Source organism: Dioscorea cayenensis, chromosome 17 (assembly GCF_009730915.1).
Source record: "Dioscorea cayenensis subsp. rotundata cultivar TDr96_F1 chromosome 17, TDr96_F1_v2_PseudoChromosome.rev07_lg8_w22 25.fasta, whole genome shotgun sequence".
Taxonomy (NCBI): domain Eukaryota; kingdom Viridiplantae; phylum Streptophyta; class Magnoliopsida; order Dioscoreales; family Dioscoreaceae; genus Dioscorea; species Dioscorea cayenensis.
This window is the reverse complement of record NC_052487.1, coordinates 20,713,997-20,727,441: the sequence shown is the minus strand read 5'-3', so window position 1 is coordinate 20,727,441 and position 13,445 is coordinate 20,713,997. Positions and strand designations below refer to the sequence as shown.

General features: G+C 34.8%; 2 protein-coding genes across 2 annotated transcripts; one reads left to right on the top strand and one right to left on the bottom strand.

Annotated features, from left to right (window-relative positions):
- The first annotated feature begins 4,594 nt into the window (after nt 1-4,594).
- LOC120280666 (PRA1 family protein F3-like) lies at nt 4,595-5,396 on the top strand. Its single transcript, XM_039287582.1, has one exon. The coding sequence runs from the start codon at nt 4,635-4,637 to the stop codon at nt 5,211-5,213; it is 579 nt and encodes a 192-aa protein (XP_039143516.1). The 5' UTR covers nt 4,595-4,634; the 3' UTR covers nt 5,214-5,396.
- Nucleotides 5,397-10,166: 4,770 nt separating this feature from the next.
- On the bottom strand, nt 10,167-12,746 carry LOC120280695 (putative transcription factor bHLH041). The gene is made up of 8 exons (XM_039287623.1): nt 12,579-12,746; nt 12,372-12,500; nt 12,177-12,282; nt 12,047-12,061; nt 11,877-11,939; nt 11,152-11,793; nt 10,671-11,048; nt 10,167-10,436 (listed from the first exon to the last, which is right to left on the bottom strand). The coding sequence occupies exons 1-8, from the start codon at nt 12,692-12,694 to the stop codon at nt 10,350-10,352; spliced, it is 1,536 nt and encodes a 511-aa protein (XP_039143557.1). The 5' UTR covers nt 12,695-12,746; the 3' UTR covers nt 10,167-10,349.
- Between the last annotated feature and the right edge of the window lie 699 nt (nt 12,747-13,445).

Genomic DNA, 13,445 nt, shown 5'->3' with positions numbered 1-13,445 from the left:
GTTTACATGGCCATTAAGGAGTCCACTGGATTGATGTTAAAAGAACAAGCAAATTCTACATTGGTCACATTAATTCCTAAAGTTGTCAGACCTGAATCAATGTAACAGATTTTAGACCTATATCATGTTGTAATGTGATACTACAAAACCATTTCAAAATTCTAGCTTAAAGTAGATTGGGGATTATTCTGAATGAGGATTGTACATTTAAACCAGTCTGCATTTATTCCTGGGAGGCTAATTTCAAGATAATATCTTGCATTAGCACTTGAACTTCTTAGGGGTATCACAGAAAAGCAAGTTAGTGTTGTGGCCGGGTGAAGATTGACTTGCAAAAGCATGACTCTCAATTTCATGGGACTTCCTAGAAGAGGTGATGTTGGCTTTTAGGTTTCCAGATCCTCTCAAATTGGTCGTTAATTCTAGTTTAGAACATATGTCATTTTCAATCATGATTAATGGAGGCAGATGGAAGGATTATTTTTCCTGGGAGGGCTGGTTTAAGGCAAAGAGCCTATCTCACCAAATGTTATTGTTGTGTTAGCCATAAGGAATATCTAACAGAGTCCTTTCTGGGCTGATGGGGATGGGTTGTAATTTCACAGAGAAAGTTGTCAGGAGCTTCAATTCAAACCATCTATGCTAGCACGATGATCTCTTTGTAGTTTTGCAGAGCAGTGATGTTAGATCTATTACACTGTAATTCACAAGGCCTGATCATTTCAGTGGGATTTCAGGATTGAGCTAAATATGCAGAAGAAGAGTGAAATATCTGGAGTGGACACAGGATATGCAAGAGAATTCAAATCTTCAGAGGTTATACTGGGTTCAAGGAAGAGTACTACCGAGTCAGAAAAGTATCGTGGTCTATCCTTTGGAACTTTTCAGCTAGAATGAAGAAGGAGTGCCAAAGATTTCAGTTTCTAAGATTACTGCCCAGGTCAGAGGCTGGACTGTTGGGAGACTTTGTCTTGTGCGGTGATTGCAGCTGGTGAAGACTCCAGTGTTGTTAGTGTGCGGGTGTGTTGAGTGTTCAATATTCATGTTACCAGGGGTGTGTGATTACTGAGTCGGAAAGAGTTGTGTAGGATTTCTTGTGGCATGGAAATGATGGGGTGAAGAGGGTGAGACTTATTGGCGTGGAAAAGGTGTGTAGCCAAGGTTTGGGAGGGCCTGGGAGTAAAACCATTGATGATGTGGAATCAAGCAATACAAGTGAGCTTATATATGGGAGTTGATTCAGGAGAAGAGAAGACCTTGTGGGCCATATATGGGTGATCAGGACCAAATTAAAGAAGTTGAGTGTATTACAAAAACAGTTGATAGTAGTTGGAGTGGAGGAACGTTTACATGAGGCTAGGAAGTCGCTCCGAGAACCTTTGCTGCAATTGTCAGATTGGAGATGGGAAGAGCTTTCTCATTTGGTATGATCAACTAGGTGTAGAAATGGAGATTCTATTGTGAAGAAGAGAAGGTCGTTTTCAGGGATAGAAGTTTCAGGAACCTTATATGTCAAGGAACTACTAAAGAGGGTGATTTGAGATATTGGAAAAATGGAAGGATGGAATTACTACAGCTAGATGGGGATGCATGCAATGGCGGATGTACTGATGTTCCTCCAATGATGAAGATGTGTTTTGGATGATAGTAGAAACAAGACTACATTGAGGTGGACGACCAGAGAAACAGGGGATGTTTGGTGTTAATTTGGCTTTGAAATCGCAAGTACAACCCTAAGGAGGAAGTGTGTTGGGCTAAATTGGTGTGGTCAGCTAGTAATGTCCCAAGACAATCTTTTCGTGTTATAGTTGGCTCTACAAGGAAAGTTACTTACTAAAGACAAGTTGTTGCAATGGAGGATTGTTGAGTCAGATGTCTGTGTACTCTGTAAAGCAGAGGTGAAAAAGATTGAACATCTCTAATGTGTTTTTTCTAAGGCAGTGTGGAGCAAGGTTTTTGTTGGCAGTCAATGTGAGGAAGAAGGATGACTACAATGGAAAAGAGATCAGTTGGTTCATTCGAAAAAGTAGGAAAGAGACATTACTTGCAAAAATGAGAAGAACTGCCTATGACTGCTTGTGTTTACACATTATGGAGAGACTAGGAATGAGGCAATTTTTCAGAATAGGTGTGTTACTGAAGTAACAGTTTTTGACCAGATAAGGAGGTTATGATATTCAAGTATCAAGGGTATTCTGACTAAAGAAAAGAAGCTGGGAATGGGCTTATGACTAGATGGTTTGTTTGAGTGCAAAGCTCAGGTAATGTAAAGAAGATGGTTGGTAAGAGGGGCAAGGGGAAGTTATAACTGTTAGTGGAAGGTGATAGGCTGATGAAAGATTTGTTTTGGTGAAAAATAATGAAGTGGAGTTCAGCTGGCTAGTTGGTAATGGATGGTTTTTAAAAAGAAGATGAATAGTATTTGGGTAAGGTTGGTGCTGGTCCTGGTGCCAGATGGAGTTTAGTGAATGGTTTTGAAGTGGAGGAAGTTGGAATAGTTGGAAAGGTGAGATTCAACTAGAAAATGATTGGTTGTAGATTGACTGTGGGGTTATGTCTGGTGTTGTTAGCTGATTGGTTGACCATCCATTTTAGTTGAGTTTTTAAAATGTTTTGTAACGTTAAACTAATAAATATTTCGATTTTGGTTTGACCACATAGTATATTTCCATCGCTTTATATAGAATGAAAAAAAATTAAAATAACGGTTTATCCATCTTTTCCAATATATATATATATATATATTATAGATAAACTAACGAAACACTGTATAGCGCTGATGATTTACATAGGCGAAATATATATATGCAAGTGTTGTAGTACTGTATCATCCACTGTTTATCAAGATGACAACTGTTTAAGTGAGTCTTATTGATCATTTGTTGGAGAAATTATATCTCTCTTCTCTATGATTATATGGTATGGGGATTTATTAGCTCAATATGGTTCTTAAAATTTTTTTAAATATACATGTGACAAACATTCATTGCTCCATGTAAATTATACTGCATATCCAAATTAATTAGACATAACTGCAGGAGGGTCATTTTATTCCACAGTCTTATCTAATTCCTCGGGTCGATTCTCTTTTGGACCAAAGACCCAGGGTAAGGCGTAGTTTACCGTCACCTTTGAAGAAGACCTATGTACCCATTTGTTTTTTTGACAAACTTAAAAAAAAAACACTTATATAGCTTATTTTTTTAAAAAAAATGAATAAAATACAATTCATATACTAAAATATTCTTAAACGTTGAAAAGCAAGACCAACAAAACCCAAACCTGTAAGTTTTATGGCTAATTCTTTATTTTATTCCAACAAGTGACAAACTTGGTAAATGGTGAGGGTCTTATAGTGACATATTAGATATTATAAATAATTCAATATTAAAATTGGCGTAGAGTTTCTTGCTTGTTAAGTTGTAATATTATAGTTCAATCTGCCATTTGGCTCAGTATTCTTTTCAGAATGGAATTTCTCTTATGGGTTCTTAAGACCAGTGTGATTCGCTGACCTTTTTTACATGCTCAATCAAATCAAGGATCAGAGATGAGATCAATTATCACATAATTTTATTATTTATTATTATTATTATTATTATTATTATTATTATTATTATTATTATTATTATTTATACAACGTGGTCAAGTTACTCCCACACATGTTTTGTTATTATTTGATCTCAGTCTTATATTAAAAAGATGTCGAACCTTTAATTTGGGATAAAAGTTAATTATTTCACAATTAAACTATCATGCGCTAACAATCCTCACACATGTAGAAAGCAAAATATTAATGTATATACATATATAATTGATGATCGTTTAGTTTATTAGAATCATTCTCTTATATATGTTGAGTGTTTTGCAAAAAAAAAATTTTGAATTTTAGCTCATCTGTAAAACAGAAATATATTGAGAGCTTAACTCCATACCTGTCAATATCTCATAAAAAAAAAAATCTAATTTAACATATAAATCTAATCTATGTAAAAACTTAAATTAAAAAAAAGTGAACTTAATTGAGCAGAATAAAAAGAAACAACGGGTGGTCTCTCTGGTTAAAATAAATAATCCATGACAACTTTATTTATTTTCAGTCAAAATATCAAAATAGTCTCTCTATTTTGTGTTTTCTGTCTTTTTAATCCCTCTAATATGAAAATCGGTCTTTTTGTCACTCGTATTTTTTTATATTTTTATCTTTTTAGTCCTCCAATTGATGGATCCGCCTTTTCGCGTTCTAGTTGATGAATTGAGACGATGAAAATGTGAATACGAGACTGAAAAAGGCGATTTTATAACTAAAAACAAAAATATGTAAATCTGAAAAAGATGGATTTTATATTAGAGAGACTAAAAAGACGAAAAATGAAAAAAATAGATGGGACCATTTTTGATATTTACAGCTTTTATTTTTCATAAGTACATGTTTTTAATTTATTTATATTTTTGGGGATCAAAATATGAATCTCATCAAGTTCTACACTTCAGCCACGTGTTTCCATTAAGATCTCGCCACGTGCCCAACCGTGCCGGCCCCGTAAGGCCCATTAATTTTATATTAATAATAATAATAATAATAATAATCGAGTCAAAGCCCTCTCAAACTCTCCATCTCTCCACCGACGACGATGGCGGGCTACGGCACGATCCCTACCTCGTCGGCGCCGGAATCCGGCCATACTATGGACTTCATCTCTCGAGCCAAGGAGAGAGGCTACTCCGCCCTCGCCACTCGCCGGCCATGGCGCGAGATGGTCCATCGCCACGCCTTCAATCTCCCTCCAAGCCTCGGCGAAGCCTATCTCCGGATCCGCACCAACATCGCCTACTTCTCCATGAACTACGCCATCATCGTCCTCGTCTTCGTCTTCGTATCCCTCCTCTGGCACCCCATCTCCCTCATCGTCTTCCTCCTCACCATGGCTGCCTGGCTCTTCCTCTACTTCCTCCGCGACGAGCCGATCGTCCTCTTTCACCGAACTATCGGTGACCGCACGGTCCTCATCGTCCTCTCTGTCGTTACCCTTGTCCTCCTCCTTCTCACCAACGCCACCGCCAACATCCTGATCTCGCTGCTCGTCGGCCTCATCGTCGTGTTGCTGCACGCCGCGATGAGGAGAACGGACGATTTGGGCTCCGAGGAGGAGGGCGCTGGCCACTGGTACTCTGTTGTTGGGGAGACCTTCAAGGGCTCGCCATCGTCGTAGCGCTTCGTGATTCGATCTCATCTATCCAGGCATGTCGCATGTTCCTTTTGTGTCAGAGTGTTACTGATCCTTGACATACTGCATATTTGGTTTCACTCTTCTTCTGATTTTTCTACCATTTGTGCAATTCCATATAATATGTTTGCTTTGATTGTGAATTAGTATGTTTTGAAGTTCCACAAAATATGTTTGCTTTGATTGTGAATTAGTATGTTTGTGAAGTACTCGTTCATTTTAGACATTGGGATCAAATTACATCTTATCATTGTTTCAATGCTTACAAGTTTGAATTTTTAATGAGATGGAACTCTTCATATAATGCATTAATTGTTTCTCTAAATTTTCGTTTTAAAGCAGAACTATTGTGATCTCCGTTTGGTGCTCTTTCTTGTCATATCACTATGCTTTGATGCCTTGGATTTGCTGATAAATCTATATCATTTAGAAGCACATTTGATTGAACAGGATTAGTTGCACATCAACTGGTTAGTTTACACTGAAAGAAAGCATTTTAGTTTGAATTTGGGATTTGTTCATTTTATCCATTGGGATCAAATTGCATCTTATCATTGATTCAATGCTTACAAATTCATGCTTTTTAATAAGATGAACACTTGGTGCAATGCAATGGGCAGCAGAGTCTATTTGCTGTTTCTTTGACTCTGTCCTTCCAATGGTAACATGGTGAACACTGCGTAGTGATTCCTTTTCATGTCAGTATGCCTTTATTTTCTTGGATATGCCAATCTATCATTTATAGGGTCACATTTAATTGAACAGGACCAGTTGATGGCTATCAACTGGTTAGTTTTTAAGGAGAAAATAAAAAAAAACATTTTTAGTTTCAATTTAGGACTGGCATCTTCATTCTAAAACTTGCTTTCCCTTTATGATTTGTTTGGGTAACTAGTACCTAGCAGGTTGGAAAATGAACTCTGAGACATGTAGGCATTGAGACATTAGAAAAATGAGAAGGAAAAGCCCTCATCTCATCTGCTATTCTTTGCTTTTTAATTATATCAAGAGAAAAGAGGGTGTGGATGAGTTGGTGAATGGCTTAAAGCTTGTGGAGACTGTTGATGGATGGAGCTGGCAAGGGGCCCATGTATGTGGAGGGCTTGTTCCATTTCTTCTTCCCAAACTTAAGGACCATTATGGATTCCATTGCAGTGATTTCACCCATTCCATTGCAGTACTATAATGTGCTAAAAGTTTTGATTGTTCCACGTCAAAGAGACATTGAGAAGTGGAGAGGTAACAGTCAGTCATCTGGATCTTAGGGAGAGAAAGCTTTGGGACCGGGGTTACTGCAAAACACATGGGAATTGGACCCATGTTTCTATCTTCTAGCATTTGTGAGATCTGAATAAAAGAAACCCCAGTGAGCTTTGGTAGTGAAAAAGCTAATAGTGATTTACTGTAGCAACATCTTGTTTGGATATGAGTTGGAAGCTTTCACTTTTCTAGTGAATCAAGGTCCCTTGAGTTGAGTGGTTCTATAGGAAAAGTACAAGAAAAATTTTTCTTAATTCATGCTCTTATGTTAGTTCACTTTATCTAATTCATTTGTAAGTAATATGTCTGAAATTTTTTTCGTATGCTTTTATGGATAGCTTGGTGTAAATTTTTCGGCTTGTCTATTAACTGCATTTCAGTATTTGTTATCAGGTATTCATTATCCGTCTATAATTTATTATTTTAAGCCGCATCAGACTTGGTTAGGAGCCTCGGGATTTTTATTTAGAGTGTTATAAATTATAACTATTGGTTATAACCATCCCCGGAGATTCTGTTGTGTTTTTTTTTTTTCAAAGTGAACAAATTACGGTAGGTGTGAACAACCATTTTCCCCGTTATGTCATCAATTGTCGAGTGTGATGGATAACATCACTGCTCAATAGTCGTTATCATTCTTTAAAGTAGTATTTCTTTCTATTATTTTTTTAATCTATATAAACAGTAGCTTTACTCTTTGTTTTCGAATATGTTTTCTCCACAATGACATGAATATTTTACAAAACATCGGTGGCAATTGTTTTACGGAGCTTTGGTTACAAGTTAAAAGCTTAGGTTGACAAGAAATGTTTGTGCTTGTGCTTGTTTAAAATTTTTCTTTCGTTTTTTTAAGAATGTGGTTTATTGAATTTTTATTAAATATTTAAAATTAAATAGAAATAAAAATATGTCGATTAAGAGTCTGTTTTAGCATGAAAAATATATATAGATAATTTTATTATATAGGAAGTGTAGAGTGATTATTATAAAAAAATTATAAGATATTTTATTTCATGAGAATGAGTGTTTTGGTTAATAAAAATAAAAAAATTATGGAGATCGGCTCGATCGGCAATTAGACCGTCTGTGAGACCAGTCGCGTCGTCGGAGGTCGGTGGATCACCAGTGGACTCACCGGCTGTCACCGAAGTTAGTTAGCCGATGGCCGTACCACTACGTGGATCGCTGCTGTCGCCGGGAGACCGGTGGACTCATGGTTGATCGCCAATGGACCAATGACCCGGTCACCGGTGGTGCATGGTTAGGGCGATCGCTGGTCGAGCCATCGGTGGATCATCGGCGTGTCACCCGAGGCCGTGGATCGGGCTGGTCGGACCATCGGTGGATCGTGACCGTAATCGGAGGTCGATCCGATGCCGATCACCGACCCGGACAGTGGCTAGTCGCCGAGGCCGCCGGGCCATCGGTGGATCTTTGGGCTCGGTGGCTGGATCAAAAAGAAAAATTTTTACAATGAAAAAATATTCCAATAAGAGTAGAATATTTTTTTATGTCATAATACCTATATTATGTCATAATTTTGTATTTTAAAATAAGCACTCAAACAACTAATATGGTATAATTCTCAGAAAAATATTAAATTATGAAATATTGTATGGATTATGCCAAAATTTTAGGCTATCTAAACAGGCCCTAATGTTTCACTGCTCTATTAAGTTCTAAAAAGATGGGGAAATATTAAGAATTCCCAGTTTTCCCCCAAAAATCTGATTATATCTTTGGTTGGTCACCATCATAGAAAAATGAGATACTTGAATTATAATAAGTTTTGGGTGGATCCAAAGTTCCAAACAAAGAGGGTAGTCTTGTTATCCTCTACTTATCTTTAATGACTTGAATTCTTTCTTGATTGAGCTTTTTCTTTTTCTTTTTTCTTTTTTAACCCTTGATTGAGAGAACATTCATTGTAATTTCATTCTTATGCTCTGTCTCGGTATAGGAAGGCAGTCATTCTTTGATAGTGATATTGTTATTTGCTGGTTGATGTGAATTCTTCTAATTTTTTCAAGTCACCCTAAATATATATATATATATATATTTTTTATTATTATGGTTTGGAAAGAGTTGAATTTTTGAGATAATCACTGTATAATCCAGTGAATTATCACATGATAGTTGATATCTCGACACGTGGTTAAAAATCCCTGAGCCACAATTATAATAGTATTGTTCATCGATTGCTTCGATCTAGATCTTATTCATAATACTATATCAAATAGATTTTTATGTGGGGCTTTTTATGAGTAGTTCATATTCTCTTTTTAGGGTTATATAGCTAGGAGGAATTTATGAATTATATGCTTTTTTTATAAATTTTTTTGGGCATGTATGTTGTGAATTTTTATTGTCTCATGTGATATTTATTTGAGTTGATAAATTCTTAAAGAGTCGATAAGTTATCATAATTACTGCATTTTTATATTTGTCTGTCTTTTGATAAACCCTTAACTGAGAGCCGATTGTCTCTTATTGTCAAAATATATATATATCATGACTTCTCGCATGGGAATGAGAGGTTGCTACATCCATAATAATTGTTTTTACTTTTCTAATTCTCAACATTATTAAAGCTATTTAATTGTGTGGTCTTGAGTATCCTTATCACTATTTCACTATATATTTTTGTTCATATATTCTCTCAAAATGTCCTTTTCTTGACAAACAAACATTTATATACATACACCCCTGAAAAAAGAGGTTTTTACGCACAAACTCACACACACTCTGTATATTATAGTTCTTATACTTCTACATTGCTAAATATTGTTTATTTTTTATACATTTCACAGATTATATATTGTGTTTTTTAATATCTTTTGCATTCCAATTTTAGTTATTTATAAAATAATTTTTTTTAGAGAATATATAAGTTATTTTGAGTTGGGGAGATTTAAAACCTCGATGTAAATAAATTTATATTATAATCAAATTTTTATCAATATAAAAATATTGGGAAGAGTACAGATTTTTTTTTAAAAAAAAAATTAGCATCAATATGACGAAGGTGAATAGACAATCTTGAATCTTCACAAATTAGTCAAACGATTTGCAAGGTCTTAACGAAATTTCAATATTTACAAGGGTATATATGTAAAACATTCTATAATTTTTGGTATTCTAAATTTTCTAATGACAGTGACACTTTGAAAGAACGGTCAATAATAATAATTACGATAATGATAAGGATAATAATTTGATGGAATTTTGATAACCATAAGTCTACTTAATTTATTTTATATTTGACAAATGAAACATGCAAAACAATAGAAATATATTCACAGTAAAAAAAATTAAATATTTAGCCTTGCTCTTTTTATCTTTGCACACAGAGAATATCTTATTATCCATACTGAAAAAAATAGATAAATCACTTCTAATTAAAAGAATAAACAGTACAAAAATCTTACCATCCATACTTACTATACTTATGGTGGGATTTAAATTTTTCATCTCAGTGAATAGGGCTAGCCCAATGTTGATCACTTGATTTATTATATATATATATATATATTAATTTCTAATTTGGGAATCCCATAAATAAAGAACCAAAACCATGATGCTGACTAGAGAAAGAGAAAGGCAAATAACAAGAGCTTTCAAGGAAGCAGCAAAAAGAAAACACTCATTTTTTTTAATGAAGAAAAAAAAGCCCTGCTTACAACTCAGTCAGTCAGTCAAACTCGCCGTCTTACCTAAACCTTCAAGGATTAACTACTAATCCCCTCATTAGCTTAATAATAACTAGCTTTTTGACCATACAATTAAAAGATAATATATATATATATATCTTTCATCATTAACTAGTGTTTTCTCAATCTCCGGCGACCATTCCAGCAAACTTCATGACTCCGTCTCCGGCCGTGCCAACGTCCTGGCCACCATCCGAGTCACTGTCTCTTTGAAAGAAGCTTCATCCCAGTCACTAGCCTGTGACATCATTAGATTAATTAAATATTAATTAACTTAAAAGTTAGTCTTAATTGTGAAATCTTTAGGAAACTTCTGGTTCTCTGAATGTCAATCTAAGTAACCTATAGTTTAATATAATTTAAGCACATTGGTTGTTTGGTGATCAAACTATCAAAAGTTAATCAACAAGAAAGGAAGAAGAAGAAAGAAAATAATATCAAATTAATTGATGTGGGACTATTAGTTACTTACTTCGATTTGTAACGTTAGTGTTCCTCGTGCGAACATATGTATGTGTGGCGGCAATGTGCTCGCATTGATCGACACCAAATTTATAAAACTCATCGATTTAAGACATTCGAGAACCCGAAGGATGAAAACTATTATATCACATTCTTCCCTGACATCTATTGTGAGGGTGATTCTTTGGCCTTGTGAGGTTGATTCAGAGAGTCTTGTGATTTGAACCTTGAATTTTTCATTTGAATCATCATCAGCATTTTCTGGGATTTCATCAGCAAACAAGAGCTTCTTTTCTAGTATTTCATTCTTTTGTTTAAGTTCAGAAATCTCAGCTTTCAGAGTGTTGAGATAGTCCTTTGTGTTTGCTAGAACTGAAGCTTTGTCTTTCTATAAATACAAAACAAAATAAAACAAGTTAATTGCATGAAATATTGATAAAAATTTGGAATTGAAGTGCAAATATATATATGTAGTTGTAATTTGTAAATACCTTAAAACCAGGAGGGAGGAGATTTCTGAGAGCAAGGAAGCTCTCATTGAGTTTTTCTCTCCGTTTTCGCTCGGATATCATATGATGTAACTGATTACTAGTTGGCCTTTGATCTTGGAGTACTGCTGCAGATTTGAACTTAATGAGATTGATTCTTTTTGAAAGAGCAATGGCCATCTTGATCATCTTTTGGCTGTGCCATGTGGTGTTCTTGGGATCAGTTCTTGGAGCAAGTGATGGATTATAAAGTCTAAATGCACCAACTGGTTGGTTTAACTTTGGAGGAGGAGGAGGAGGAGGATGAGAAGAAGGTGAAGATGATGAAATCACAGCAAGCATTGCCTTTGTCATTGCGTCGTCTTCACTCGACTGGTTTGGAAACCAAGTTTGTTGGTATTGATTGAAGCCGGAGGCTTGCATCGTTAATAAGTAGGAAGGTGGAGTTGCTTGTTTGGTGGCGGTATCACGAAAATTATCGTCGAAGTGAGTAGTTGAAGGCTTGTTGAGAAGGAGAGGTGAGTATTCGGGGCTGCCGATGGAGAGTGATCTCAGTGAAGATGATGATGATGATGAAGGCTTGCTAAGATCAGTGGGAATTAATTCTGTGAAAATTTGTCTTATATCCATTTGCATGTTCATCATCTGGCATGAAATCTAAACATTAAGAGAGATTTTTGGCTGAAAAAGAAGATAAAAAGAAATCAAAATTTAGTAGAATTAAGTACATTGGGCAATGTAGGCATTCCAATTTCAGCCTCTCCTCCATTGCATCCAAGAAAAACAGCAGTCTGAATAATCAATGTTAAATTTTCATGTCAGTTATGAATATATATATATATATATATATATAAATCATTTTTAATGTAATTTAATGTTTAGAAAATAATCTGCAAACCTTAACTCCAGCTTCCTGCAAGTAAAAAACAATGATCATATGTCATAATCTATACAAATAATTAAGAACAACTCATCTAACAGAAAGAAAAAAATAAAAAGGGAAAAATAAAAAGCAAACACTAATTAACCTGATAGAAGTGTTGTTGAACTTGCGAATAAGCTGAAGTGATTAACTCTGATTCCCTTAGTTCAAAGTATGGCAAGCCTTGTTTGAAGGCAACACCAGGAACAGAACTAGAAAATTATGCATTCATGATATCATATTAACAATATAATAAAGTTCAAGAAGAAATTAGATATATATAAGATATATATATATATACCTATCTTGGATGGAACAAAAGGATCTCTTATAAGCATCAAAGAGTCTTTGAGGAACACTCAAAAAGGAAGTAGTAGAAGGTTGAGTAGCATCATCCTCATGGAACCATGCATCCATGCAAACAAGACAACTGAACCAAAACTCAAACACATAAGAACATGAACCCTAACCCTAACCCTAACCCTGAAAGAAGGTTGATATATCATACTTGGAAGGTGGAGGGATGTAAGACCATAAAGAGATGTAGAGACAGCCAAGAGTTCGGCCGACATCACGAAGAAAAAGGCGGCGAGCTTCAGCTTCCAAGAAGAAGATAGAGTCCATGAAGGAGGTATGAAGGATAGGAAGAAGTAAGGAAGAAGGTGGATTAGGGTTTAAGAACTATCATTGTAGATGTAGGACATTGTTAGAAGGATGTTGAGTTAAGAATGGAGATGAAGTCCATTGAAAAAGTAGTGAGCTGGTGGCAAGATAGCCAACCATGAAGAAGAGAAAAAAGTAGTCATTCAAAAGTCTTTGCAAGCATGATTTTTGAAAGGGGTCAAACTAGGAGGCCATCTCTCTATCTCTTTCTTTCTCTTTATTTCTATTTGTTCTAATTTTTATTTTTGTTTTTATATCATCAAGCTTTTTGTCAATGGGCATGGTTTCTCACAAGATTGATCTGAATTTTCAATCATACATACATATATAATCCAAATATAGAATTTGTTTTAATTATCATTTTTTTTTTATTTCTATGTAAGTACTTGCAAAAGAGTTAATTACCTTCATAATATTGTAATTATATACATTTTTTTATTTCTATGTAAGCACTTACAAAAGAGTTATTAATTACCTTCATAATATTGTAATTATCATGTTTGTATATATATATATATATAAGATCATTAAATATTAAAAATATGAAAAAACATCTCAATATATTCAATATATAGAGAGTGTGTTTTAAGTTTTTGGGTTCAAGAATAAGGTTCTCTTTCCGTACAATTTTGAAAATTAATTAATCACATGTAAATCCTTCGATAAAACCAAGTATCATGCGTATCTCTTAAAATTTAACTTATATATATAT

Excerpts from the sequence above, each read along its gene's own strand:
- LOC120280695 (XM_039287623.1), bottom strand. The coding sequence starts at position 12,694 with ATGGACTCTATCTTCTTCTTGGAAGCTGAAGCTCGCCGCCTTTTTCTT. Across the intron at positions 12,283-12,371 it reads TTTTGTTCCATCCAAGATAG|TTCTGTTCCTGGTGTTGCCT; the intron begins GTATATATATAT and ends ATAATTTTCTAG. Across the intron at positions 10,437-10,670 it reads CACTAACGTTACAAATCGAA|GCTAGTGACTGGGATGAAGC; the intron begins GTAAGTAACTAA and ends ATGATGTCACAG.
- LOC120280666 (XM_039287582.1), top strand. The coding sequence starts at position 4,635 with ATGGCGGGCTACGGCACGATCCCTACCTCGTCGGCGCCGGAATCCGGC.